This window comes from Ctenocephalides felis, unplaced genomic scaffold (assembly GCF_003426905.1).
Source record: "Ctenocephalides felis isolate EL2017-DRISC unplaced genomic scaffold, ASM342690v1 CF-g0.4_SCAFFOLD_01604, whole genome shotgun sequence".
Lineage (NCBI taxonomy): Eukaryota > Metazoa > Arthropoda > Insecta > Siphonaptera > Pulicidae > Ctenocephalides > Ctenocephalides felis.
In genome coordinates, this window is record NW_020537758.1 from 56,789,344 (window position 1) to 56,804,398 (window position 15,055).

At 27.1% G+C, this 15,055-nt stretch overlaps 1 protein-coding gene across 1 annotated transcript; it reads right to left on the reverse strand.

The window, feature by feature from the left end:
- Window positions 1-1,918: 1,918 nt before the first annotated feature.
- LOC113373966 (sorting nexin-14-like) lies at window positions 1,919-13,118 on the reverse strand. The gene is made up of 19 exons (XM_026614228.1): window positions 12,985-13,118; window positions 12,770-12,905; window positions 11,546-11,683; window positions 11,342-11,473; window positions 10,857-10,977; window positions 10,658-10,784; window positions 10,402-10,552; window positions 10,168-10,333; window positions 7,994-8,319; window positions 7,849-7,910; window positions 6,907-7,034; window positions 6,651-6,772; window positions 5,958-6,151; window positions 4,471-4,791; window positions 4,027-4,161; window positions 2,919-3,007; window positions 2,487-2,657; window positions 2,054-2,253; window positions 1,919-1,978 (listed from the first exon to the last, which is right to left on the reverse strand). The coding sequence occupies exons 1-19, from the start codon at window positions 13,092-13,094 to the stop codon at window positions 1,919-1,921; spliced, it is 2,889 nt and encodes a 962-aa protein (XP_026470013.1). The 5' UTR covers window positions 13,095-13,118.
- Between the last annotated feature and the right edge of the window lie 1,937 nt (window positions 13,119-15,055).

Below are 15,055 nucleotides of genomic sequence, written 5' to 3' on the forward strand. Positions count from 1 at the left end.
CGCGGGATATCCTACAGAACGTCCCATAGGTGCGACATATTAACATGTTTCGGATAAGATCAGGATAAGCGGGATATCCGTAAGGCTATCGCAGGGACAATGAATGTCCGCGCGTGGATATCCTGTGGACGTTTTCCAGGATGTCTTGTGTTGTCTGGGTTTATTAGTGATTTAAAAGTAAACTCAGTTGCTGATGCTGTAAAGCATTTCAATCTGAAAACTTATGGCAGATTATTCAATTTTGTACAAATTTTCTGAACATGTTAGTATTTTTTTTTACAAATAATGACATGTATAAATGACAAAAAATATGATTTTTTAAAAATTAAAACGACTTGATTTAGGGTCGAAATATTTAGAAACAAAAAAAGATTTACAAAAACCATCGATAATTTTTTTTTAACAATATACGAAGAAAAGATCCGACCGATCTGTTCCAGAAACTATTCTTTATTCTAGGAACAGCACTATTCCCAAATGATATATTTGAATTTTTAAAATCGATGCAGGATTTTTGTCTGAAGCTTGGACAATACCTTTTACATTTTTCTGCTAATTACAAATAAATGACATGGCCAAAATTTGTGCAAAACGATAAACGCTTGTCCTTATCGAGATATCGGATAGCTTTTAAGGGGCACAACTAGTGTGAAATTTTCAAAAAATGGAATTTTCAATTTTTCTATATTTCAATAGGTTACACCTTTGAAAATAACATCAAAATTTTAAATCGATATCTTAAATAGTTTTTGAGTTACAGCTATTTAAAGAGTATAAATATATAGTATAACGATCATTTAATCTTTAAACGCGTTTTTCTCAAAACAGCATTTTTCGAATTTGCTACAGCGATTACTCAAAAACAAATGATCCGATCAATATCAAATTTTATTAATGTTCGATATATAGTTCTCCGTAAAATGAACAATCGATTTTTTGATCGGATCAAAAATCGAATTTTGGCAGTCCAAAAACGACCAAAATTTTGGGTAAAATTCGTCTTTTTTTTAAAAAAACGCAGTCATTTTGTCAATTTTTGATTTTTTTTCTTTATCGTAGTTTATTTTAGAGACAATATTATCTAGTTTAACGAGATTTTTTTTTTTAAATTTCATCCACATAGATGGCCGGAATCACTGCAGCAGTGAAGGGCCTTTTTTTGTCGCGCCGTTGGAGATCGACGATAACTTAAAAAATATTTAATTTTTTTCTTCAAAAATTTTACTATGTATTCTTAAAACATATATAAATATATTCCTAAAATTTTGAAATGATTGATAAAGTAGTTTTTTTAATATAAATTTCCAAAAATCACCTTTTTTTGGGCGGTTACATTAGTTGTGCCCCTTAGATTTATAGGTTTTTGAGAAAACGCCGGCGAAACGTCTCATTAGATTCAGAATGGCTTGAAGCGTCAAGAAAACATAAAATTAGCAAGTCAAATTATTTCGTGAAAACATAAACTTCTCTCTCTAAAACTTCATATTGCACTGTTAATATAAAAAAATTAAGTTATCACTGTTCACTACTTAAAAACTAATCAGTGTGATTCCCAATTGATATTACATACGATATGTTTTAAGTATTTAATTTGAAACTTCAAGAAAAGCAAATGAAGAAATTGCATTTTCTGGTAAAAAATAAACTTCTCGTGCAAAAAGCTAATAATTTATATTGAACAATTATTCTTTATATAATTGTTCGTTATCAATTTTAATTTATAAAAACAAATGTTTTTTTATATAATATATTAATATAACAATACATAAATCAACATCAATAAAAGAAGTAAATAACATGTCAATATAATATTATATATATATATATATATATATATATATATATATATATATATATGTAAATATGTAAACTTGCATTATTGTTTATAAATATAAAGTATATATTTAAATTAACTATTTCAGTTCAATATCTCAGGAAATATTTCTGTTATAACTATATCAAACAAACTATACACCAGCTGCAAAAATATGAATTGCCATATATAAAATGAGAATAAATTTTATAAGTTAATGACATTTTAATATTTTTATACCTGTTTATTGAGTGTTGGATGCTGCAAAGCCTGATGCATTTCAAGTAAGCATCTGCTCAATTCAGGCCAATATTTACTAAGCCTTTTTGTATTTGAGAACTTGTGAAGTTTTTGCTTTGCAGTTTCACATAGTAAAGCATTATTAGATGCTACCACAGATTTTTCAATCTTTTCTGGCTTAGTTGCAGGAAACAATGTATCTGAAAAATATTAATAAAATATTATAATTTTAATATTTAATATTTATAACATTTAGTTTCATCTAACTAAAATGTTTTTATATATTTATCTATTCATCTACTACATGAAAATATTATTATATAAAGATATTGTTAATCTGCCTCGTCAATATATTTCACATTCAGAAAATAAGCAAGACACACACATATATATATATATATATATATATATATATATAAATAAGATGTCAAACCTGTTAGCATATTTATCAAGCTTGCTAAGCCAATTTCACAAATTTCACTCGATTCTACAATTTTTCTTTGAACTAGGCAATTAATTATCTTATCAAGAAATGTTCCGAAGAAATTGCTTAGTGCTAATACAACACGTATTACAAATTTCGGCGCACTCAGCAAACGCACCACTGAAATAATTAAAGGTATCAGAAATTAGAATATTTAAATATTTGATAATATTAAAGGTCATTCTATACAATCTAGTCTTTTAATACTAAAGTGTTAAGTAATTTTAAATAAAAATGTGCAAATTTGTTGTCAAAAAATATGAAAGATTATTAAATATTTTTAAATGTATTTTTGTGGACTTAAAACAGTTTGAAGTGGGTAAAAACTTACAAGCAGTAATTGCTAAAAATTTCTAAGTCGAGTTATAAATTATTACTTACATAGGAACAAAATACATTGTGATGGTCCCCTAACAACTGAAGGCATAGAAGTGTGAAAATATTCATCACCATCAAATCTTTGAGACTCTCTAAAATTGAAAACAATTGTAGTAGCTATTTGTAAGTAAACATATTTAATCATGTATGTATTTAGTATGAAAGTTATGTAATAAGATGTATTTGTCAAGAAATGTAGAATACTAAAAAAAACTTAAACAACCTAGTTTTAAGTGACATTTTGTTTTGAGGCGAGTTGCATGAACTTCCCGACATGGGAAAATAACCAACTTAATCAATACATATTAATTTATTATTGTCTAATACGGACAGAGTATTTTCTAAAAGCGCGATTAATTCAACCTTAAATTAATTTTTAGAATTCAACCATGTAGTAGACCTCTAATATTTTAGCACATATGTTCATTAACACCAGTAACTATATTGTCATACTTGTTCACCTATGATTGCCATGCAAAGTTTCATTAAAATCGCAAAAAAATATATACGGCGAAGAAACGACGCAACCAATTTTGCACTCTGCTCAATTCTGCACAATTCCCTCATGATATCTTTCAAATAGTTTTTGAATTTTGAAAATTTATTCAGAACTTTTTATGAAAAGGTGTACTAAAAATGTTGCACTTTTCTGCTAATTCTGAAGAAATGGCTTAGTCTTAAAAAAGTAATCAACGTGAATCAATTTTCACTGAATTGCTTTTAAATTTTCAAAATCGGCTTTTTAGAAAAATCGACGAAATGACGATTTCGACCCATGTTTCGACTGATGTATTTTTAAATTTAAACGTCTTTCGTAAGAAAAGTCGAAAAAAATCGCCTCAATGCAGATACACATACATTTTCCAATTTCGTCTCAAATGATTCAGAATGACTTTTTCAGAAACTTCGAGAAAACAGAATTAGCAAGCCGGATTTTTTCGTGAAAACCTTAACATCTCCTTCAGGAAGTGAATAATTAACAAATAATCATACACTACAGCATTTCAATATCATTTCATATCATGTAGTTGGAATATTTGAAACATGTAACTTATTTACAGATGTGAATAATGATGCACCATTATTTTAAAAACTATGACAAAAAAGATACCTGAAATGATCACCAAATACCAAGCTAAATCTATTATTTGACAGTCTTTTATTAATCATCTTTTCACTGGCATGTGTAGAATTACGCAGTATTTCATTTTTACCATTGATGTCTTCTGTATTACTCGGGTAGTTACTGAAAACACAAATTTTTCAGTTAGGTACACCTGATAAGGCTTTTCACAAATAAAGAAATATCACAAAAATAATAAACTGTTGATAACTAAAGGCATTTCTATAAGCTAGACTAACTTATGTAAAAAAGAATAAATGTGAAAGATTTTGCACTTTCCCTCTCTATTGCCTACAGTAAACATCACAAAGTGCACACAATTTCAAAATGCACATTAGTTATATTAGCAAATAATTACTAAGACCTTAAATTATGCAATTTCAATTCTTTAATAAGTTATAATATATAACAAAAATACTATTATTAACTAACCCGTTGCTGCCATATTCTTGAACACTTTTGAATAGTGCACTTGTAAAACATTGCAAATGCTGTCCGCGTTCTTTTCTCAACTTATGGGCAACTGACTGGTATAAATTTGCCCCAATATTTCCATCACTGGCCATTCCTCCAGAAGCAATGATATTTTCATCATGCTGTCCATCAATATTTGAGCACAATAACCCAGAAGAAGTAGGTGGCATGAGAAATGATGCAACACGTTCTTGTTGTTTGCGAGACAATGATTTATTAGCAACCAATGACTGGAGAAATAATTCATAAGATAGTCTACGTTCTTCTAGTGAATGAGTTCTGCAGAAGAATATTGAATTTCAGAAATATACATTAAATAGTACATTGAAAAACATTTGACTTTAAAGATGACTTTGAAAAAAATTTTATCTGTAGGTTTAAACATTGTAATGAAATTATAGAACATAAGTTGCTATTGTAGAATTTCATTTACAGAAATAATCAGTAATTTCCTCAACCACAAGTACAAATCCGTGTTAGTTCCAGAGCATCCATTTGTTATCGTCACACATTGTATGATTTATGGCACTATTAGAAAATTACTGCATTTAAAAGTAACATTAGTGACATTTATATTTAAGTAAAAACTTATGATGTATATTGTATATGTGTTCAATTAATATACCGGTAATAAAGATTATTTTCAACAAATTACCACCTTAAGCGAATGAAAAGAACTGCGTTGTATGGGGTTGGAAGACCTTATTCTAGATAGAATCAGAAGTGTTGCAAGACAAAGTGTTATCTTATATATCTAAGTGGTTTTATACAGCAAAAATGAGTTATTTTTATACAGCAAAAATGAGCTGACGACAAATGATTCATTTACTACAACGATATTGGAATAGAGAAAGTAAGAAAAAACAAAAGAGTAGTAATTTCAAACTCGATTATAAGTGCTAAAACTTCAAAAAAATAACATATATCGTAACTGTGGTCATTACTAAACATATTTACATTAAAAACACCACTGAATTAAATCATGTTTTAAAATATATGACAAAAATATTTCAAATCAAATTTTAGTTATTCCCTAATATGCAAATGCATTTACGTTCATTGCATCAAATATGGTAATCATAAAATTATCAATTTCAAAACTCAAAAAGTATGTTTTATAAACCTTGATTTAATTATTTAACTTATTGATTTTTATATGATCAATAATTTCATAGAATTATAATAATTAAATTATTTGAAATCATTATAAAAGTCTTAAGAAAATAATACGTCATCTTAAGCTATCTAACAATAAGACCTTACTTTACTATGATCGGTTTCAAAAATTAATACTTAAATAATATTATCATGTTATTTTGATACGATTCAAAATATAGTTGATGTGTACTAAATTCATGTACTATATCAGATAGTACATTTACCTTAAATAACAAAAATTTGGAATTCTTTTCTTATTTTTCTTAAAACATTAGTTAATTTGTTACCTAACATCTGGTAATACATCCCATTCACCAGTGCTTCCCACTTCATTTCTTAATGTGTGAAAAGATTTCTCTTTAACTGTTTGCATTACATTGTGGGGTGTTACAAAATTATTCGGAGAATAATTCGGTAGCATTGAGTTTGGCAAAGGATATATCTGCACTTCACAATGCACTCTAAATAATGCTTCTGATGTCTATAAAATATAAATACATTTAGTATATTTATTGCATACAAACTAAATTATAATTCTGTCTATATAATTAAGATTGTATCTATTTAACCGAATCAAATATTTTTTATAGAAAGTCTCCAGAAGCAGTTCTAATCATGTATATATTTTTTAAATCTTTTTGTTTTTTAATTTTATTTGAAATTCGAAACATTCATAAGGGGGAATTTTTTTTATTGTACAACATGTATGTTATTTATATCAGGTAATAGGCTTTTGATTACTCAAAAATTAGTTTGATTGAACAAAAATATATTACATCAAATTAGTAATGAAAATTGACAATAAATAAAAGAAGATATGATGTATAAGTAAAAATTACTGGTTCATATGTGATGTATAAGAGACAAATAAACAACCTACAAGTTCGAGTCAGCTAATTGTCAGAAAGCTTTGAATATTACTAAAAAAAGAACAGAAAAATGTACACTGTTGCATGATTATAATGTATACTTATACAAACCTGTGATCCATTTGTATTTTCCACACTATGCACTTTTACAATGTAATCTGAAAGTTTGGGATAGTGACTCTGATGTCCAGTATATTCCATTGTATAAAAAGAGCTGTTAGGAAGTAGTTGACCTATAATATAAGAAGCATTAAAATACAAAATATGCTATAGTAATCTTTTAGCAAAAATATTGAAATAAAACTAACAAACTAGGCAAATGAAGTACAATAAATAATACATAACACAAGATGATATAACTGATTACCATCTACTGGTCCTCCTCGCAGGGCTCCTTTAATTTTAGTTGAAATGTTGCTCAAACGAGATTGAGTCTGAGACAATTGTAATGGAGATTGATTAGCTTGATTTTGATGTTGTCGAGGTCTAAGGGAACTGGAAATGAAAAAGGAAAGAAAATATATACTCAATCTGAAACATAATTTGTTTACCCATTTTATAAAAGACTGATTGTAAAAGACAATTAGCAGTTGATGTGTTTTATTAAAATGTTTTGTGTTATGAATACAGCTAAATAAAATTACAGGGCCTTTTTTTATGAAATTATTAGATAGAAGTAAAGCTTTCACTTTATTGCTCATACACACATATTAAATCATTTCACATGGACTACACATTGGAATGTGTAGTCCAATCAATAAAGCCAAAAAAAAAAAACAGAAAAAATTAGAAAGTCCTCAAAAAAATATTTTTTTCAAGTTAATTCTTCAAAAAAAGCTAAATTTTTATCAAGTTAATTCTAGACAGAATATAACTAATTTTAATTTGGCGGAAATGGCACTTATGAAATCTATTGATTTGAAAGAAAAAAATAAGCATATATATTTTTGATGACCCACACAGAGAATGTTTATGAAGTAAAAATTGAAGTACTGCTTGTGCATTACTGTACTTAAAATAACTATTCCTAACACAAAAATTAACACAATTTTTTCACAGGAAACCACCCAAAAATATACTTCAAACATATATAAATAACATACATAATGTTAGAACAAAACAAATAACTTCTGAAATGTTTCAGATTTTTAATTATATTGAAAAACAAAAATTCAAAATTCAAAATTAATATAATGGTTGCAGTCTGAGGATTTTCAATAAAAAACCTTTAATAATTCGTCTAGTACTAATATTCATTCTATGATACATATATTTTATAAAAATGATAAAAACTAAATATCTTATTTACCTGTTTATAGAAGTCTTACACACCTCAACGGGATTTTTAGGCCCATATGTTAATTCCAAAAACTATAAAAAAATATAAATCACTATGAAAACCAATATATAATAAGTATTTTAGTAAATAATTATCTATTAAAAATTCAACTTACCTCAGGGCTTGTATAAAAGTCATTCAGTAGACCATCCAAGTATGAAAAGACTTTATCATACAATTCATAAATTGGAGCTACAGTAGCTAAGCCAACCTTTTCTGGATCCATTTTAGTTACGGCTTCAATATCTTTGAGATGTTTTGGTGAAATGGTAACAAATTGCATTAACTGATCAGAGCTATTATTACGCAAATATACATTCATCACAGATTGCAGACTATTCTGCAAACGATCTAAATGTTTTTGTTTGATATCTTTTGAATTTCCTGTGGAATTTGGCAATCCAGTGGGTGCTGGTCTCATTAGCATATTATTCATATCATCTATTAATACAAATATGTAGTAAGCCAAGATATAATATTAAAGTAAGTAAAGAAGTGATGTTATTATTTAGTTTATTTAGTTTTTCTTGTGTTCATTATCTGATCTTATTTATATTTACAAGTAAATAAATAAATAATTATTATTATGTATCAACGTCGACAAAACTATCATCATCATCATATATATATATATATATATATATATATATATATATATAATTCGCTTTGCAAGCTCCAATGTACAAGAGAAAAACATTTCAACTTAATAGGAGCAAAATGCATTAGCCGTTATCATATTATTTTTAGGTTTTCATTTTTTTTCATTGAAATTTTCATTTTTCATGAAATTATCAAGTATTTGCCATTTCATAATTCGAATGAAATGTGCTAACTTTTGATGAAACATGCCAAACTTTAGTAATTGTTTTAAAAGGGGCCTATAAAAGTAGACTAATTTTGAAAATGTTAAATCTTTGTTCAACAAAAAGTTTTAATTTTTGAAAACTAGAGGGCCAAGAAATGTTATTTACAGTTAAGGATCCAAACTTAAACAAACAAAAAATTACAATTAACCACAATAATAAAAAAAGTACAATTTTACAGAAGCTCTAGATTGCTTAGAAGCTCATATTCATTACTACATAGAATAATGTTTGTTATAATTATTCTCATAATAGCTACAATCACCTCGTTTCGGCTTGGTAGGTAAGTGAATTTCATTTTTCTAAATTACAAATGATTCATTCTCCTACAAATCGTTTGGCATATTCTCACCAGTAAGCAGAACAAGTTGCAACTGTTAACATATGATGCTACATTCATAGTTTAGATTTTAAGTTATAATACACTGATGATGAGACAAACTCAGTCTCGAAATATTTGTAAAATTAATAGTATTATCTGTTGAATTTTTTTTGCAATATATATCATGGTCTTATAAAATAAACTAAAATGTTGCGGCCTTACGACAAATAGTTTATTGTTAAAAATTCATCAAAGTTGGAGAAAATATTATGGCCAAAATTTGTGTCAAAATTTGATTATGTGATGTGATGTGTTCAATTCATTAAAATTTAAAATAATAAACTACAATTTTAGGACGCACAAGCACGTGTCTGTGCAATATAACTAATATAATTAGAGTCAATTTAAATGTGTTTGAGAAAATTCTATCCGAAATTGCAATGTTTAGATTTAATTGAAAGCGATAATTTTCTTTTCAATTTCGATTGATTAAGTTAATTCTTACACATTTCAAGAAGTTCATGCAACTTGCCTTAAGGCTAAATGCCCCTTTAAACTAATTCAATAAATTAGTGCAGAAAAAACTGTTGTTTGTTCATGTTTGTAAATGAATTTATATCCACTCAGAATACATTTGTTATACATACATTCATATATACATTTATACATACATACATACATGCATATATATATATATATATATATATATATATATAAAAAGAAATTTCCCATCTAAATGTAAACTAGCCTTCACTTACCAATGTGCAAACAAAATTGTAATAGATTTATTCGATTTGTTCTTTTCAAATATTGCATGAAACAATACAATAATACATACATGCATAAATATATATATATATATATATATATATATATATATATATATACCAAAAAAAATTACCCATCTAAATGTAAACTAGCCTCCACTTACCAATGTGCAAACAAAATTGTAATAGATTTATTCGATTTGTTCTTTTCAAATATTGCATGAAACAATACAATAATACATACATGCATAAATATATATATATATATATATATATATATATATATATATATACCAAAAAAAATTACCCATCTAAATGTAAACTAGCCTTCACTTACCAATGTGCAAACAAAATTGTAATAGATTTATTCGATCTGTTCTTTTCAAATATTGCATGAAACAATACAACAAGCTGTGATTTTTCAATAATAATGCAAGAGTAGATTTTCCTTGTATAAATGTTAAAGGCTTTGGCATAATATAAAATTCTTTTAATAATGGAACCTAAAAAAAGAAATATGTAGATTGAATAATTCTGTTGTTAATATTGTCTAAAATATAAAACTTTATACCTGCTTATTTTTTAAATCATCGTCATATTCCTTAGTATTGCTAAAAATACTGATAATTATATTGTTAATAATAGTTGGATCAGCTAAGCAATCAGTCAATGGCAATAGAACCCAACAGGATAATATTTCTCGGATAAGTGATATGAAGTTTCTGTAAAATATGTTGCATTAAGACAAAATATTTATTACTACAATAAGTATGAAAAATTAAAGACACATTGTACAAATTCTGTTATCTCAAATAATGTTAGCTTACCTACATTCGTGATCTTCTTTATCAATTAATAATGGCATTAGTTTTTCAGTTATTGTTCTTATATATTCAATTTCAGTATTTCTGTCCTTTAAAGCATAATGCTGGACATAAGGTTTGGCACAGATCACTATTGTAAAGAAATCAAAACCTTATAATCATGATCAATTAATAACATCAGTAAGGGAATGTTAATTATTACTAAAATTTCCTCCAGTGTTACTATCAATATTTTTTCGAGATTTCATTGATTTTGAAACTCCATATAAATGAGATAAGGCCACCGGAAGTAACTTATCCATCAGTAGTATGGAAAAATCAATCTATAAGAATTGAGATTTAAACTAGATGTTTATAATAAATGTTATATGAAAAAATAAATAATAAAAATGTTTATATGGAAAAAACAAAGAAATCAAAAAATAAATTAATGATAATAGTTTATCAATCTCTTACCATTTGCAATAACCATTTCAAAAATAATTAACTTGATAATAAATTTATAAGTGAAAGAAACTGTTTTGAGACGATTTTTTTTTTTGAAAAATAAAATTATATAAAATATGAAATACATTATAAACTTTAAATCTTAAATTACTGAATTACAAAATTTAATACCATTATTATTTCACATTATCATTACAAAATAATTATGAGTAGGTAGTCAATAGATTCAATTTAATTTACCTGTTTTACTCTGCGTAGTACAATACTTGTAGAATATTTCAATGATTTTTTAACAGCATATTCAAATCTTTTGTCTTTTGATACATCTTGATACCAACCAATAACAAAATTTTCAAGAATTTTTTCATAGAGCTGTAGTTAATAAAATTTATTATAATTTAAACATTGAATTATTAATATACACATTAAATATATAATAAATACTTGTTTTATGGAATGATCTAAATCTCTGTGTATATACAAATTATTCCATGGTTCTTTTATTGGCTTTGGTTTATGCCGCAAACATTTGCCATTGTTGCACAAATCGCATTCAATCAATTTTCCTGGAACTGATGGTTTCTACACCAAAGAAATAAACAATAAAATTATTCATTATTTGTAATTAAATACAGTAAAAGTCCATTAGTACAGTCTAAAACGTCCGAGAGATAGGCATCAGTTAAAACAATTGAAAATTATTTTGTTTTCTGCAAAATAGTGTCTTTTAACCAAATAAAAATACTTGAGAGCACTTGTGAAGTTTTCGGGGTAGTTCAAGATCATTAGGAAACACTTGGTATTTATTTTTTCTGGAATAGACTGTTTATTTATCACTTTATGTCTGAACAAATAAAATACAATAAAAGTCCATCCAAGTAAAATTAGGCAGTTGGGCTTTTGCCTATTATATAAGATACTGAAGACATCCTTCTCTTGGACAATTCTAAAGCCCACAAAAAGCCCGTAAATGAGTTAATTTTTGGAAGTATTGTTGCCACACTTCTTCCATGTAATATTTTTAATTCAACACATTGACCAAGGGGTTATTTAAAATTTCAAATGCATTTGTAGTAGATCTTTTATTCAAGACCTGGTAAAATTCGAATGCGATGGGAATAATTAGAATAAATCAAAAAGTTTACATAGTCACTTTTGCTGAAATTTATTCCAACTACAAAGCTTTGCAAAATTGATTTCTATATGTTATTATTTTTGCACTAAGAATAAATTTTATTCTAAAGGCTTAAGCAAGTCCAGAAAAAAAGACAATCGTCACATGTTTAAATTTTAGTGAGATTTGTTTTACAGTATATGCACATACAATATATGCAAAATAAACTTCGTTCTATGTATTTGCATATTCTATTTGTAGTTCAATTAATTACCTAATTGTTTTTATAATTACTGCCCGATAGTCCGAAATTTTCGGTTCAAGTGCATGCTGAACTAATGGATTTCTACTGTAATAATTCAGTACTCTGTTGTACTTTAAAATAAAATTGAATGCGGTTTAATTTAATAAAATACTTTAATAAAATTAACTGAAAATATCACATATTTATTATATGTCATTTTATGAATTGAATTTAATAGAATTGTAATACAATTAGTAAATATTGAATTATATAATAAAAACAAATAGCAAATATTTTATTATCTTTTTACCTGTAAGTCTCTATAGCCAAATAAGGTACAAAATTGTGGAATGTACTTAAAAATAACATCTTTGTATAATATTATCAGGCCACAAACAATGCATCCTAAGATGTAAGAGAAGATGATAGTACATGCAGAAAAAGTGCTGAAAATAATTAAATTTAATGTAAATCATAATGTAAAGCACCCAACATTTTGATATTTTCAAATAATAATTATTCAACCTGTAGACTAAGGCAATTAAAACTGATATCGTTAAAGTTGTTGTTATACTAATTTTTGCAACAGGGTCCTTCCAATATTCGGCTAATAACATTAATGTCTTTTTATCCATTTTCTCACATTCTTAATAATCTTGTGTTATATTTGAGTCATTCTTACAGATAATTTTTATTCGACTTTTGTAAATACATGAAATGTCAAAATCAATGGTTGAAAATTGACATGATCAGATGTCGCCACTTAAAATGGTTCATGTCTATGATAAAGAAATAGCGCTAAAATTGAAAATAGGTTAAAAGAAAAGCATGTTAGAAGTATATTAACTAGTACATGTACATGGCATTGTTCCTTAAGGCAAATTGCCGGAACTTCCAATATATTCTAAATAAATCAATAAGTTATAACTATTGTGGTAGATATTTTAAATGTTGTAAATTAAATCGTCGTATTTTATAGATCTAGTGAGATAAGATATGAAACAAGATCTAATGTTCTTATAATCCAATCTAATAAAAATGTTATCAATAAAGTCGATTATTTTACACAAACCATCCAACTTTTCTTAAATGTTTAAAGCAGTTAATTGCTTCAGATCATCATTAGAAAGACTAGCTATTGCAATTTAAATATTTTTTTTTATAATCTTCCACGCTTACATAGAATATTTTTCGTTAAGGGGGTCTTCCTATGTGACGGCCTGTTTTTTAAGGATAATTTAGGATTTTTTTTCTACGACCAGTAAATATTTAGAGTTTCAAGTTTTTTTATCATTTATTAACACATATTTGGACAGTATAAATATAAAATTTCAGCTAAAAATATTCAGTCAAACTAGAGTTACAGCGCTCTGAACACCCCCGCCTCGAAAAAAAGAGCTCCCTGCTCCTTATCTGTAAAAAAAACGGCGTTTTAATTTGTAGGCTTAAAAGCACGGAATGACCTATAATCAAATAAATATAAAAAAAATTGGATTATTGATAGACATTTGAAATAAAAGTTGCAAATTAGGCGTTTTTTTTTGTTTTTTGCTATAAAAAAAAATCGAAGTTTTGAAAATTTTCGATTGATAATAGTTCATTCCATGCGTTTAAATATATTGAGTGTGCCCTGTAAATTTCAAGTGATTCGGTCCAGCCGTTTTTGAGATACAATGGAAAGTTTGAAAAACACAGTTTTGAGAAAAACGCGTTTAAAGTTTCAACTGCCAACTCAGCGCTCCGAACCGCTCTTTCTTTTACCTGCTGTATCTTTAAAACGACTTCGAATTTTCTAAAATCGCTTTACTACCGTATTCTAAACATGTTAAGGGAGCAATTTATGAAAAAAAAAAATCGATTTTTTCAACCCATCACATAGGAAGACCTCCTTAATTCTACGTTCATCTACAAGAACAAAAACAAAATAATATAATCTTTTTCACACTGTCGACACAAGCAATGTTTTTAAATCACTCTGTTCGGTTCCGCCGTGCTCTCAAAAACAGCTATTTTTGCACTTTGTGCTCAGGGTATGCGAAACCGATGGGCTTGGCTGCGCAAAAAAAGTAATCAATTATTTATTCAATCAATACGAATCGAATGTTTTATGAACCATTCATATCGGATGTGCCGTTTTCTCAAAAACTGTTTGTTTTTACACTTTGCTGCGTATCTCCGAAAGTGCTGGACCTGTCTTTGCCAAAATAATAAGATTCAGCACGTCTGCCTTTTAATACAAATCGAATGTTGTTTGGATCATTCAAATCGGTTGATCTCGATTTCGTTGACGAAAAATTATATCCACACACACACATATATATATACATCAATTTTTTTACAGGTATGCCAAAATGTTCAGAAGGCTGTAAAACGTAAAGATATGCAAACATTTTCACTTTCGATTTTATTGCGATTACTGTAATCTACTCTATAGATAGTAAATAATTTGGTTAGATCGTAGTATTCCAATATTAGCATTGGCAAACATCTATGAATATCGTAAAGTACATACACATGCTAAAATATTACGGCCATACCACAAGTCATTTAATTTAAAAAATTAATCGATTTTTTTTAAATGAGCGGCACTTTTTGG

Bases quoted from the DNA above. Each gene is read 5' to 3' on its own strand.
- LOC113373966 (XM_026614228.1), bottom strand. From the start codon at position 13,094: ATGGATAAAAAGACATTAATGTTATTAGCCGAATATTGGAAGGACCCT. The intron at 10,785-10,856 runs GTAATAATTAAC...TCTTTACAATAG, and splicing joins TAACACTGGAGGAAATTTTA to TGATCTGTGCCAAACCTTAT. The intron at 2,254-2,486 runs GTTTGACATCTT...AATATTTTTCAG, and splicing joins CTTGATAAATATGCTAACAG to ATACATTGTTTCCTGCAACT.